This window comes from Dermacentor andersoni, chromosome 3 (assembly GCF_023375885.2).
Source record: "Dermacentor andersoni chromosome 3, qqDerAnde1_hic_scaffold, whole genome shotgun sequence".
Classification (NCBI taxonomy): domain Eukaryota; kingdom Metazoa; phylum Arthropoda; class Arachnida; order Ixodida; family Ixodidae; genus Dermacentor; species Dermacentor andersoni.
This window is the reverse complement of record NC_092816.1, coordinates 202228691-202243760: the sequence shown is the minus strand read 5'-3', so window position 1 is coordinate 202243760 and position 15070 is coordinate 202228691. Positions and strand designations below refer to the sequence as shown.

Genomic DNA, 15070 nt, shown 5'->3' with positions numbered 1-15070 from the left:
AAAGCTTTTCTTTTCGCTCTGTATGCAGGAACCTCTCTCAGAAATATGACGTGAGTCGGAAAATTTTTTGAGGTGCTTACTCTGCGTCGTCGACCATTTTCGGCACCGTGGCTCGTTATCGCCGACTACGCCGGATTTTCGCGTAATGGGGCATGTAAAAACAAACGCAAGAATTTACGACAAATGATTCCATTCATTTCCTTTCTTGGTATTGCGCTGTTAATGCAGTTCACAAGTTTTATCGTCAATAGCCAAAGAGACTTAAGGCACGTTCACACCGAAGGCGGAGCGCACGAGCGGACAAGCGGATCCGGCCAAGCGGCCGCGGATTTTCCGCTTTGCGGAAAATACGCGGCCGCTTGGCCGGATCGCGCCCGGATCGATTTTTTCCGCGCGGATAAGTTGGCCGCTTTGGCTGCAGCCAATCAAAACCCGACACTGCGGAAGCGCTGGTGAACGAATGCAAACGAATGTCTTTCTCTGGTCTTTTCGCTTCTGTTATTCAAAAGCGTCAAAACGGCAAGTTGGTTGGGATTCATAGTAAGGTTTGTTACAGCGCAACACAAGACAAGGACAAAAGAAGGTATAAAACGACGACACAGTGCCGTGTCGTCGCTTTATACCTTTTTTTGTCCTTGTTTTGTGTTGCGCTGTAACAAATCTTGAAAATCAACTAGACAAGTGGCGAGTAAAATGCCAACGATCTCGTCTTCTTCGTCTGAGCTCATCATTTTGCAGAAGTGAATAGTGGACGGGAGCGCAGCGACCCACGACGAAAAATATATCGAAAGTGCGCGTGCAAACTCAAAGTGCCGCGAGATGGCGGCACGTCCCTGAAATTGCTAAAGAAATTGCGAGATGCCCCGCCTTCCCGGCTGCGCGGATAACCAGACAACTTGGCTGGTCTGAACAGGCGCGGGCGCTCGCCGCCTCACCGCTTTGAAAATCCGCTTCTCCGCTTAGACGCTCCGCTTTCGGTGTGAATGTGCCTTTACTGTTGCTCTTTAAGGTACTCTCGTGAGCAATCTGAGCGGAAAAACACGAACGCGTAGCGAATAGTCTTGACACCGAGATAGAGCGATACGCTGATGGCGCTGTCGAAAAGAGACGGGAAAGGGGAAACGCTCTTCCGCTAAAGGCACATTCACACCGAAAGCGGAGCGTCTAAGCGGAGAAGCGGATTTTCAAAGCGGTGAGGCGGCGAGCGCCCGCGCCTGTTCAGACCAGCCAAGTTGTCTGGTTATCCGCGCAGCCGGGAAGGCGGGGCATCTCGCAATTTCTTTAGCAATTTCAGGGACGTGTCGCCATCTCGCGGCACTTTGAGTTTGCACGCGCACTTTCGATATATTTTTCGTCGTGGGTCGCTGCGCTCCCGTCCACTATTCACTTCTGCAAAATGATGAGCTCAGACGAAGAAGACGAGATCGTTGGCATTTTACTCGCCACTTGTCTAGTTGATTTTCAAGATTTGTTACAGCGCAACACAAAACAAGGACAAAAAAGGTATAAAGCGACGACACGGCACCGTGTCGTCGTTTTATACCTTCTTTTGTCCTTGTCTTGTGTTGCGCTGTAACAAACCTTACTATGAATCCCAACCAACTTGCCGTTTTGACGCTTTTGAATAACAGAAGCGAAAAGGCCAGAGAAAGACATTCGTTTGCATTCGTTCACCAGCGCTTCCGCAGTGTCGGGTTTTGATTGGCTGCAGCCAAAGCGGCCAACTTATCCGCGCGGAAAAAATCGATCCGGGCGCGATCCGGCCAAGCGGCCGCGTATTTTCCGCAAAGCGGAAAATCCGCGGCCGCTTGGCCGGATCTGCTTGTCCGCTCGTGCGCTCCGCCTTCGGTGTGAACGTGCCTTAAACTGTTGGCACTTCCACCGCGCCTGCGTTTGTCGAAAACTGTACCTGACGGCATTTCACTGGCCGCAGATAGCCGATAAGACGGTTACGTGCACAGTATCTTACAGCGAGTTATTTATTTTTTCAGTCAACATTTTTGTTTTTGTGAGCGCAGATCCTAGGCACCCGTTACTACGTTTAGCCGAAGGTATATTCAGGTATACCCACATAGGACTTGATGTATATCTCATGGAGCGCATCGTGTGACGCGTTCCACACAGACGGACAGATTTACCAGGGAAGTAACCACCGAATGTTTACGCTTCAATACAGTGCTGCTATTGGCCACGCATCGGTGCACAAAGTTACTAGTAATGGCAATATCAAACAGCTTTATCAATCTGGCGGTGGGAAGTTTCGCACTTTCTTTAAGGAGACGCACGGTGCGAGTGCCAAGAGTCATTAGAACAGCGTCCTCCTTTCCACTTTGTTTCCGACGGCGGTCGCAGCGTATCGCCCATAGCAGGGTTCGACGCTATCTGACACGCGCTCTTGTGTTCCCACTCATATGGATCACTATAGTATACGTTCACAATTTTTTGTAATTATGGGGTTTATCGTGCCAAAACCACTTTCCGATTATGAGGCACACCGTAGTGGAGGACACCGGAAATTTCGACCAACTCGGGATCTTTAACGTCCACCTAAATCTGAGAACACGGGTGTTTTCGCATTTCGCCCCCATCGAAATGCGGCTGCCGCGGTCTACGTGCACTATTACTAGGAAGATGTAAGCTACAGGCACTTACGCAAACTTGCGTCGCTATATCTAAAGGATCCCCATTGTCCGTCTCGGTAGACGTTCATGGCCAGGTCTTTCTCCAAGATATCAAGATCGGGTAGGTTGTTGAGGCGGAATTCAGCATATTGTGACTCGCTCAAGCTTGCGTCAAACAGGCACCTGAAAAAAAAAATTAACACCGTATTAATTAGGGCGACATTGTCATGGACTACTGTCTAGATTGCGTGGATAACTCATATCCTGCGAAGAAACAAGGGTGATGCTACAGACGCTAAGACTGCAATGCGTGTCCTTGTTAGGGCACTGGTCTTTTCTGCCACGTTCGCCGCTGATTTGCCACCATGCCGCAAAGCGCAGCGCGTTGTTACTTCGAAGGAGCGCCGTATGTAGACTGCCGGGTGCACGTGTGACAGTCGCCTCGATGCAGTTAACATTTTGCATCAAACCTTTTTTTGATTGTAGTAACGCTTTAAGTTCCGTATTAGAAGCAGGTTTACCAGAGTACGCTTTGAGGAGCACTGTATAGTTTGGTATAGCGAGATTGCAATTGAAGCGAACGCCTTCGTCTGTTTACACTAGTTCAGCCGACCTACCGAAAATTCAGCGTACTCAGCAAGTGGTTCTTTTCCTCGAATCGTCCCATATCATATGGTACTCTTTTGTTTGACGTAACAGTACTGCGGAAACCCGCAAGGTGGATAGAAGTAATTAATAAAGTGAAAACGAGACATCCACCCAATCGTACCAATAGCTACAAAGGCAACTCAAATGGGTTCCACGAAAGAGAAGCTTCGCGATTGAAGAAAAATTCTTCCTGGTCCGCGACTCGAACCCGGGACCACCGCCTTTCCGGGGCAGCCGATCTACCATCTGAGTTAACCAGGCGGCTAGCAGATGAAAGCGCGAAGTCGAGTTTGTCAACAACTCGAAGCAATGCAACAGTTTGACGTAATAGTTCTGCGGAAACCCACAAGGTGGAGAGAAGTTATTAATAAAGGAAAAGCAAGACATCCACTTTGACGTAATAGTTCTGCGGAAACCCACAAGGTGGAGAGAAGTTATTAGTAAAGGAAAAGCGAGACATCCACCCAATCGTAGCAATTTCTATGATTCGTTGGATGTCTCGTTTTCCTTTTATTAGACACTCTTTTGTACAGACATTTTAAACCGAACAGTCTGGACAGCGTGCACCAGGAGCCAACAGTTGCGTGCCGCCACCATTATACGCTTGTGTCTGTTGTTTCGTAGTTCCCGTTTCAAGTGATGCGCAAATAACATTTACCTATGCGCGCCTTGTGAATCGGCAGCAACAGGCATCAGCCGCCGCCTGCCGTCCGGCAATACTCTGCGGAGAGGCCGGGGATCGCTGGGTACAACTTATTTAATATGTGGAAGAGCTGAAGGTAGGCGGGCTGTGTTGTGAAATGCAAAAACTGCGCCAGAGACTTGAAGCTCTGTGATAAGGCTATGTGCCAGTTTCACCCGCCTACGCTTCAGATAGAATGACCACGTGGACGTTCTTTCGCCACGCACACTTTCCGCAAGGCGAGCACGACAGGCTCAGCTACTAGTGCTTAATAGCTAATTGTCGACAATGACTTCGAGACTAGCACCGCCTGCAACGACCACACAGCGTTAATGCCACCACTGGCAGAAAAGAGGACGGAATGTCGGACTTCGATAAGCATACAGGTCACCACAACGTCGCCCCATGCAAGCGCGACTGGCTTACTCGAGCAACTTCCATTTCTATACCAGCGAAGTCAAACACGAACTAAATGGTGTGCACCGGGAGTGTTTTTTTTCTGCGCCGAGAATTAAACAGCAGGCGAGCGATCGCTTAACCACATGAAACATTTTTGTCCATGTCTAGGTTAACACATTGATTCTGCGCTGTAAGTAATTAGACAGCTTTTCCACGGTTAAGTTATCTGAAGAATGCTGGCGACAAGAATAACGCGTTGGGAACAAACTACTCTGGTTGGATCAGGTCGCAAACGGGCATATTCTCATACCCCCCTACTCCCCCCCTCCCCAAGTGGTTGCACATGCAGTTAGCTACGACAACAAGAGCACGGGCGTAATAGGTTCCACTGTGAAGACGGCCGCTCTGAAGACGAGAATATGAATGGAAAAGCAAATATCGGCCTGCTACATTCATCGCCTTCAGACTGTAAACTTGCGGAAGGCTGGAATGCAGATGGAACAGATAAATGAAAGGTTTATTTAAGCTACGCTCTGAAGCTTTCAATAAAGTTCGGCATCGTGTACCCACTCACTACTCGCAGGGGTGGCCCAAATAGAGGCGCTTTGTGCCGTGCCTGCGGGCATCGTGGTCTTTGTAAATAATCAAGCCAACGGCGATCAGAACGGGCTGATTGGCGGGCGCTGTAACATGACCAAATATTACGGCACCCTTGAGTATCCTGTAGCGAAAGGTGTAGAGTACAAATCTTGCTCCTTCTAGGGTGGCCTTTCTGTAAATGCCTGTTGCTGTTGCCTAACTGAATTGAGTAACGTCGAATAGCCATTTGCTAGCAGCTTCTGGTGTTTATCAATCCGTTTATTTTCGCTTTCCCTGTCGTTTCGTGCAATTTGAATTGACCCCATGGCCTTTCCTTATACTCACTGTTGCTGTTCCCGTAATCACCAATCAGTGTGTTAAAGCGCACCTTTTATTAGGAACTTTTTGCAGCATGGTATAAAGTTCCATCTGAGGAAATTACGGCGTGTCAGAAACAGTAGTAGTACGTCAAGTTTCTACAAGTTATTTCATTCACACAGTGATCTGCGATAATACTCGTAGACCAACTAGATAATTCATATAACCGACTCACTAAAAAAAAAAAAAAAATCTGTTGCCTACTTTGTTCAAGCACAATGCTACTTTTTTCGCTTTTAATAACTATAATCCAAAAACGAAACTGTAGCAGCCTCCTTCACGAGCATACCTGATGCGTTTTCCACCAGTTTCGAGACGGACACAGTTCGTCAGGCCCACCACGCCACTGATACCGCGGTCTTCGCCAAGAAGCCATAGATTATGTCCGGCAGGCTTGCACTCGATCTCCAAGGCTTTCGACGACAGCAGTTGGACCCAGTCAAACTTAGTATTGCTAGTCGTTATAGCCTTTATGTTCGCTACGTCAACCATTGCCTTTTTTCTTAGCAAGAGCAATGTAGCAGCGTTATTCGACTTGAGTCCTACCACACAAAACCCATTCTGGCTGAACAATGATTGCACGTTTTCGGTCATGTGCGCGGTCAGCTGAACTTTTCCACACGACGCCAACAAACGTTCCGCCTCAGTAATGCTGGTGCGCGTGACGAGAAGGACAAATTCTTGGTTTTTGCACTGCATTGAGAGGTTTTGCGCCAGTGTTTTGACTCTGCACAAACTCCAAGTGGGCAGGCAGCTCACAATCAAGTCAGCTTCAGGCAGTCTAATATTTGCGTCAGAGAAAGGATCTATTATGACTATCCTGGTTCCTTCGGGGATTTCCTTCGGTCTCACACATTCGGAAGATCGGTAAGCAATCGTATAGTCGATCTTGAGCAATGAATTGCTAATATGCATCAGTGATGACACACGAGGAGCCAAGAGGCAATGACCTACTCCAGCCGCTACCTCGACAATGCGGATCTCCTTCACACTGGTATTTTCAACCACCACATCAAGAAGGTGCCTAAGAGGGTTCTCTTCAAGAAGGCTTGTTATGAGGATGTCACGTTCCAGCTGTCCCTCGTATGTAGCCACGGCAGATTGGATAATGAGTTCAAGTGGAGTTGTCGAAGTATTGACCTCTTTCTGAACGGCGGCGAGAGCACGCAATAATCCGTGGTTCTCGCCAGTGTCTGTGAGGTGGCGGGGCAGCATCTGCTGAAGAACCAGATTAATGTTTCTGGTTTTGCTGGTTATTTTAGGGTCCATTCTGCTGCCATTTATTATGCTCTGAGCAATGGAATTGCAGTCGTCAACATATTCTTGAATGCAAGCTTCCCTTTTGTGTCGAGCATCGTCGTTGTCTATATACGGCACGAATATATGCGCATTGAGAAAAGGCGCCTGCTCTTCGATGCGTTGAGGAGCAACATTAGTCTTCAGTCCTAGCAAATCAATCCCTCCAGAACGATAAATATTGTAGTAGGGGTCATAGGTAGCATCCATACCTGCAGACAAAAAATCGACGGTAGTGGAAAGCACAGTCACAAACGCTCCCTTTTGCGGCACTTCCGCCGTGAAAACGACATACTTAGAAAAATATCACCTGGCTAAAAAACGAAACACACGCTGAAATAATGTGCTGAACGAGGAGATCCCAAAAATATCATCACGAAGCAGATCGCTTCATCATTTGGAAGAGATTACTGTAGAAACTCGTTAGAAGTAACCTGTTGTGCTTTACGAACAGTCGCTATAGGTCTGTCACAAGCGAAGCCTTACAATGACTATTTGTGAAGATTATCTCCTCAATTAAAGAAATGATTTGGGCTGAGAAGACATCACAGGATGGCCGAAATATCCCTTATGTGACTATGCTAAGTACACTTCTATTTCACCTCTCAGGAATTATGGCGCTAAAGTATTGCCAAGACAGCATTTTGATGTGGTTAGGAGGTGAACAGAGTATCAACAAGAGGAAGCAAGGGATCACTTCTTCTTCGTCGAGTTGATGTTTACTTAACATCATGGTTTTAGCGCAAGAACTCGAAAAAAAGACAGTGAGAGGCTAAAGGAAGCGAAAGGCTTTTTTTCCACTTTATGCGCTTAAAAGCATCATGTTAAAGGAAGCAAGTGCGCCGAAACAGTAAGTCGGCAGCCATCGCCGAGACCCTCACCCTTATTTGCGCAGTTACACCTAGTGGATAATCCTTTGGAATGTCATAGTACCACCAGCGAGAGCGCTCATAGATCTGTCAAGGTGCCATCGTGGTTACCTAGACATTCTTTTCTGCTGAGCAAGAATATTGAATGGAGACGAGCGGATTCTGTAGTGTAAACGTTTTTTGCACTTAGTACAAACAGCGCCTAATCAGTATGATTACTATGTCACCTTATTTTCCCTTACATGTCTATATGGCTCTAACAAACAATTTGAATCCCTATCAGAAGACTCACCGCCATCCTGGCATTCCTTAGCGACTTCAGCATGAATATTTGGGTCAATTCGGCATGACTGGATCTTTATGGGTAGTTCGCAATTTCTCTTTGACTTGTGAAGGAGGCAGATGTGCAGCATAGTGTCAAGAAATGTTACCCAGTTGCTGTGCCACTGAAGCTTTCCGCGTGCTTCTGAAACAGGTGAACGAAGGAGAGAAACTGTCAAAAGAAAGGACAGCCTGCGCCCAGCAATGGTATACGCATTCAGTACAAAACAACAATATAGCAGCGGTTCCCGTGACATACAAATGAATCACGAAGTATTACCTTCTTAATCGCAGGGTTTACGGTTTGCCGCATCCTAAACTAAACAGGGCTCAGGCACTTACATTACGCTTACTACAGACTGGTACTTATCCCCACGGAGACTGAACATGTCTTATCCGGAGACGTATTCAGAGCCTTATTGCCAAGATTGTGGTGCTTTAGCCACGCTCGAACACATGCTCTGGTCTTGCGAAAGAATTGAAGACTCGGAGATCAAGGATGCGTCCAAGTGGGAGGCTGCACTTCGCAGCCTGGACCTGGATGAACAATTCTGGGCTGTACAGCAGTCTCACGACGTGGCCGTGAGGCTTGGCCTTCTGGTCCCGACGTGGGAGCGGCCCGCTTAGTGGTTAATTATCACTACTTGCAGGACCAAATAAAGTTTTCCATCCATCCATCCCGTGATTACTCGTCCTGGCTGGCCCGTTTTTTATTATTAATGTTTCAGTTTCTTCAAGCCCTCCAATTTTGATAGCTGAGCAGAAAAAGCAGCAAAAATTGCATAGCGCTTGAAGCGGTTAGGAAGATAACTTAATAAGGCAAGGGGATATCTTGCATACATATAATACGAGCATTGATTATAAAATAATAGAGGAGATTCGTAAATTTCCAGGTCGCTTTATTGGAGTTACGAGTTCCGGTAAATCCACACAACGTGACCAGCTACATTTATGAGTTAGGCAAATTAAAGAAAACATGCGACTAATTTAATTATTGGGGTTATTTTAAGTTTCACTCTGCAATTGCGATGTTCTTGCACACAAGTCATAGCGTGGCTATCTTAAGGAAACGGCGAGGATGTAGGGATCAGGCGGCGGGGCAGTGGTGTACTCATGGAGGAGTTTGGTGTGGTTGGGCTTAACGATTCTGTTGAAAAAGTGCCCAAGCAAACGTCCTACAGGCGGCCTATGCTGCAGCGGGAAGTAGTTCATCATTACCGCTGATCAAATTAAAAAGGACAGCCAATATTCAAAGAAGAGGAGGAGTGAAATTCCAGGTTGACCTTATACTTTCACCTCCTCTCTGGTCGCGTATTCATCGCAGAAATATGCCTATTTTTTATTGAGACTCTGACAGAACGTGTACCTTAAAAAGTCTTTCAAATAAACGTATTTTGTAATATTTTATACGAGATGAGGTTCCTTTTCGATAACATTACAGAGCGTTTTAACTTTAGAATTGTCGCTAGTAGTTTACGCTTCTCTCGAGAAATTTGTTGCACTTGTGTCTGGAATTCAGTTTGGGCATCTTTGTTTTTATTTTCTAAAGAATGCTTTGACGAAATGTTGGAAACAGCTGCCGAGCAGTTAGAGGGTTTGACGTTGGGAATACCTCACCCGAACCTTGTTATTTCTGAGCTTTTTTAACTTGACTCGATTTTCTCACAGAGGCTTTCTCTCTGGAACTACTACTTCAAGAACTAAATCTGAAGCTAGGTTGCGCTGAAATAAGAAGAATTGTAGAAAAGCTTGCTTCTTTCGCGCGATATATGCGCACTCATTGCATGGAACATCAAAAAAGGAGATCCTATATTCTATGAGGAATATCTTTAGAGTTGATTAAAAGGCTGAATTTGTAGGCAGATATGCAAAAGAGGACTCGAAGTTTACTATAGTGCGCTGAAGCATCTTCCTAATAAATGAGTACATGTGTCCCACCAGAGGCCATTGCTATGCACAAGAATTCGATGACCGTACAGCATTAATGCGCAAGCAATCTGTAAAAGAGCACGTAGAAAGCGCAGAGAACATTTTAGGAGATCAGGAAGATGGTGTAGTAATGGCGTAGAATACCATAAGCTCGGAAACAAGAACGTGTACGTAAAGAGTGTCAAAGCATAAAGCGCCACAAAAATAAACAAAACACTATCGAGAGGAGCATTCGCTGCGCAGGCACTGTACCATCCTACAACACTATTGACACATATTTCATCAGGCAGTGATTCGCAAGGAACTTGCACAGAAATTATTCTTCCAGAACGCGTGAGAGAAATAAGCAAATGCTTGAATGACGCCAAAGATACACCTTTCACCGAAGCTAATGGTGAGTAAGACTGTTCGATGACTAAAACGTAGACTCGCAGCGTTTCTTAACCCGTAAACACCTTTCGTAAAACGAAATTTGTGACACTAGTTTCTGTGCGGGAAAAATGTATATTTGATGACAAATACCAGCACTCAGAGAGTGGCACTATAATATGTGACCGAGACAAGGTGCTATCATTGGCGTTTCTGTAGATTCCATTAGGCCAATGGATTTCACTGCTCACTGCGTAATAACCCAAATCGACAAAGTTGTTTTACTGTGTGATATAGCCACTCTAAGCACGAAGCATTGAACCACTGAGAAGATCGTAAGAGCAGCCACTTTGTCCGGATAGCCCTACCAGTGACAGATTTTCTCTCGAGAAAAATATCGCAGCTACAATATTTTATGCCAAAAGGCTGTTGACTCAATCTAAAGCAGTTCGAGGTGGTAGGAGGATGCTTTCTGCGTATTGATGTGAGTACTAATAATACAAAGTAACTACATGTCGATTTCAGTCAGTCAGGTTCAATCATTTTATGCGAAGCGTGAAATTTGGAGCTCTGAGCGTACTAAATATATAAATAATTGCCTCAAACATCACGCGAAAGGATAAACTGTTCTTTCGCAATGCTCTATGCTCACTCGGCCGGGGCAAACCTCAACAGGGGAGAGTCAGGAAACGTCCTTTCCACCCATTGAGGAATACGCTTCTGGGAGCTGTCGCCCTTTGTGAGCCCGACTGGGCGGGTACAATATGTCTAATCCCTCAGCATCGTTGCCTCGAAGTTGTTCTTGATAGTAGAGCTTCTCCCATTCGCCCTTTGTATTAACCCACTGACGTGTTTTTCGCGGACATGGACAGACGGAGAGACAGAAGCGAGAGCACTCCACAGTGGCGTCGCGGAGAGCGGCTGCAGTCTACAGTGCGTCCGAGCATTTGCTATTTCAGTGCGTTGTATGCTATGGCGTATGTTTAAAGAGAAGCCCTTCTTTATCTGGCGGCGAAGCTAAAGCCCGTTAACTACAGTACCGCTGAGCGTTCGGAAGAGAGGTTGCCGTCTTCAGGCAACATTAATAGGCGCACTGTCAAACTTTCTTCACTCTTTCAATATAAGCGTGGCACGTCAAAAAATCTGCTAAGTACCGTGGTTCCTTTAGAAAAGTGGTCTGTGTGGCCATTCTCAGCGCAGTGGCGTGACATGCGGCAACTTTAAGTACCCAGAGGACGCGAAGCTCAATTTACTTGGTCATTTCTACGCCCATACATGGTACAAGTGCCAAACCAACTAGCGTAAGGAAATGTTCGTACCGTGGGTTGAGCAATAGCTGCTGCTTTTAGGTTGCTCTCTTGCGGTCGCAAAAGCCTGAGTTAATAATGTTGTTCTCACTGTATGGTAAATTGGTCCAAACGCCGTATCAAAGTTCAAGGGTTGTTTCTCTACACCCAACTGGTATGTACAGCAGGTGTTGCTATCGGTGAGCTGTATGTATACTTCCAACAGCTGCAACTTAGCTTGCTCTGCCAGCTCGTGTGTGAAATCAAGCTCTTTGTATGCGCATGTAAATATATTTGCCACGTATTCTGGAGTGACTATTGTGACGGCTCTTCATTAAAAGAAAGCAATGCTCAACACACTTGAAAGAGCTGCAATCACCCATTCATTTTATGACTTCTATGGTCTCTAATCCCTGCTCCCAGATCTGTTTCTGGCCGTCGGCCTTCATGCAGTTGCTAAATTGATCAAAGGAGCGTCAATGTGGCTTTTGTCTTCTTGAATGAGTCAAAAAAAAGCTATCTAAATGTACGACATGAATGAGCGCAACGTCGTTGTCGAATGCTTTCTTTCTCTTATTTTGTTAACATCCGCGTGTTCGTTTGTTTTTCAGACAAGCTACTGATTTCTCCACGCTGTACTCAAACATTATGCCAGCACAAAACGGGACAAAGAAGAGTGTGAAGCGAGCGTTCTTTTGATCTTTAGTGTAACATAATTGGCGTGTAAGCAAAGATAAAGCATATTTATTTTATTGCCCAAAATTTGTCAGCCACGCATTATGGCTGACAGATTCAAGGATAACATATTTAAAGCTGCAATGCTCACTCTTCATGTTAGCCTTGAGGATGCCCTGGAAGAGACCGCTGTATTCGTAACCTCGCAGTCGGAACTCCTTGTAGATGTCGTCGGTGGCCAGGTCGTAGGCCACGTCGCTGCTTTGAGTTGTCGGCGGCTGCGTACCAGCTACGAACTCGTTCTTACTGGCCGCGCGAATGCGGCCGCTTGCCGCCAACTTTCCACCTTCGGAGATCTCAAACTCTCCCGTTGTGCGCATAATGTTGACCAGGAACTTGACGCTACCTAAAGAAAAAGGCACGTCAAAAACAAGCAAAGTGCCCTCAATATATTCACTACATGTCCTCTGTTTACAGTTAGGCTGGATGAATTGTTCATTTTTTACCACCGTTTTCTACGCCGTGCTACTCCAGGAGCGCTAAGAAAACAGTTTCTCATAGAACTCCAATTTCGTATATTCGCATAAATAGTACCGCTGTCTGCGCACTACAACTAATAACAAGCAGAAAGCGCTCTATAAAACGGCCTAGGAAGCCATAGGACAGGGTCCTATACGCGACAACTATAGCGATTTTCACAGCGAAGCTGCATAATTACTCAGATCCAGGGATTTATTTGTATCTGTCCACAGAGTAGTCGACAGAAAACCCTTCTACAAATTGAAGCGAAAAGTGCCTATCTCCATTGCAATATCGCATGCAAAACACACTCCAGTATTTGTTTCAATAAAGAAAAGCACAAAACAAGTGTCGAAACCACATAGTAGATAAGGCGCGTTCGAACAATGCGAAGCACGTAGCGTTCGCCGCATGCGTTTTCCGGCGTATATGGGGGTTGCATAAGCTGCAGTTTCTGGAAAGCGGCAACTGTAGCATGCGAAGAAGAGAATGACGTCACTGCACTTTCATATGTAAAAGAAGAACCCGCCTAGCAAGTGATTTTATTTGTGCTGTGATAGCGCTATGGGAAGGCGCGGCGACGGAAACAGCAACGTCATTATACACAAAAGCATCGCGCTCAGGCTAGGTAAGACGCAGCGGTTCCTGCCCAAAGCTAGCCACGCATAGATAAGATGGCTTTTACACTGTGCCTTTTGTTTAGGTACAGTTCATTTAATTGTCTTGCTGTCAATCACTTCAATTGGTGCATTGCTTAAGCGTTCATGGCTACGTCACATTGGTCTACGCGAGCAAGTGATACCCCAGCTTCACTGGCCAAGAACCTTCACAGCACGGCTTGGAGCGCAATTTTTTTTCCTGTCCGAGCATTCCTTGCTGCCATTGGTCTTCACTTTTTCTTCCTCGAGAGGCTCTTCACCTGTGTGACTTACTTATCGCAAAAACTTCGCAACCATTTTTGTTGTGCAAGCCCAAATGCGCGCTAACTTACCGCTTTTCGGCAAAATGACGGCTCTTTGAAAGGTCACATCTTCTAGAACCACTGGAACCTTGTCAAAAGACTTGCCACTGCGCTTCGCAAAGGACTTCCAAGCCATTACTATGTACCCAGAGGCTGGATAAATAGTACGCCCTTGAATTCTATGTCCGGCCAAGTACGCATCTTGTCCATGGTTTCCCATTTCAATTTCCACAACGTCCTCGCACAGCTGCACATGAGACACACAACTTTAGTTGTTCCTAATTACAGAAGCACGTTATTTCGGTCTCAAAAATTGGGCTTCTTTCTCAACGTAGTTTGCTAATACGAATTCTAATAAATACGCTGTTTTGAATGCCGTAGTGAGAATACTATTTTAGATGGCCAGGCTAGTAGTGGAAACGTCTTAGTATGAAGTTTTAGTTTCGCAGCGATAGTGTTATCATTACGAAAAAAACGCGAAGTACTCTGTGCATACCCAGTTCCTGTGCTGGTCATTTAGGTCACCTACCCCAACACAAGCTTTTTGGTGGTGGTAATTTATTTCACAGGTAGTGTTGACCCATCTGGTTAGATTGCTTATTGCTTTAAATACTACGGCATACCTTGCCATGACCTTTATCTACCACACCGCACTTAAACTCTAATATTAATGACACTATTCTGGCATATATCCGGATGCATCCTTACACGCAGATCACATGAAATAAATTCATTATCAAGCTAAGAAGAGCACTTCGGACTTGTGCTGAGTGTCCTAGTAGAGAATCGATACTTTAACCGTGTTCTATTGCAGTGAACTCTCGTACCTCTCCATGACGAAAAAATCGTTGGCGCAACATAAGAGTGTGGTACTGGAGGTCATATAGCGTAGTAGTAATTCAACATTCCTTGCAACAGACCCTGAACGTTTTTTGTAGCGCTGCCTATGACTGAAACGAGCAGTCGAATATGACATCATTTACAAACGCCGTAGCATTTGAAAGCACTTGTAGGAATTTGTAAGCCGGACAGTTTATCCTCAGGGAAATGCGGTTTTCATTCCGCTTCAAGCAAACGGGCTCAGGTCCGTGCAATCCAACAGACTTCGTAATATCGAAGCGCAAACAGTCACACACAGAAAAACAAGAAAGGGTTCTTTTTGTTTGTCTCGGCGCACTTTCACACTATATACATATATATATATACATATATATATATATATATATATATATATATATATATATATATATATATATATATATATATATATATATACATACATACATATATATATATATATATATATATATATATATATATATATATATATATATATGTGGGGGTGTGTGTGTGTGTGTGTATATGTATATGTATATAAACTAGCCAAGCAGCTTTCAACCTTCCTAGAGCAATTTGAGTAGCCACAAGTGCACATGCTGCGAGAAGCCAGTTGCGGTTAATGATGTCAGCAGCTGCGAATGCTCGAGTGTTACCAGTCTACCAAGGCCACTCATAGGTATAAAAGAAAGAAAAAAAAA

The 15070-nt window shown here is 45.4% G+C and overlaps 1 protein-coding gene across 1 annotated transcript in view; it reads right to left on the bottom strand.

Annotated features, from left to right (window-relative positions):
* The window catches only part of LOC126524359 (fatty acid synthase-like), a 200540-nt gene that overhangs the window by 54639 nt on the left and 130831 nt on the right, over positions 1 to 15070 (bottom strand). Inside the window, exons 12-16 of the mRNA XM_055067264.2 lie at positions 13563 to 13779; positions 12204 to 12458; positions 7765 to 7938; positions 5597 to 6815; positions 2659 to 2804 (exon numbers count right to left, since the gene is read on the bottom strand). Of these exons, the coding sequence (XP_054923239.2) occupies positions 2659 to 2804; positions 5597 to 6815; positions 7765 to 7938; positions 12204 to 12458; positions 13563 to 13779 (2011 nt within the window). The remainder of the gene's footprint in view (positions 1 to 2658; positions 2805 to 5596; positions 6816 to 7764; positions 7939 to 12203; positions 12459 to 13562; positions 13780 to 15070) is intronic.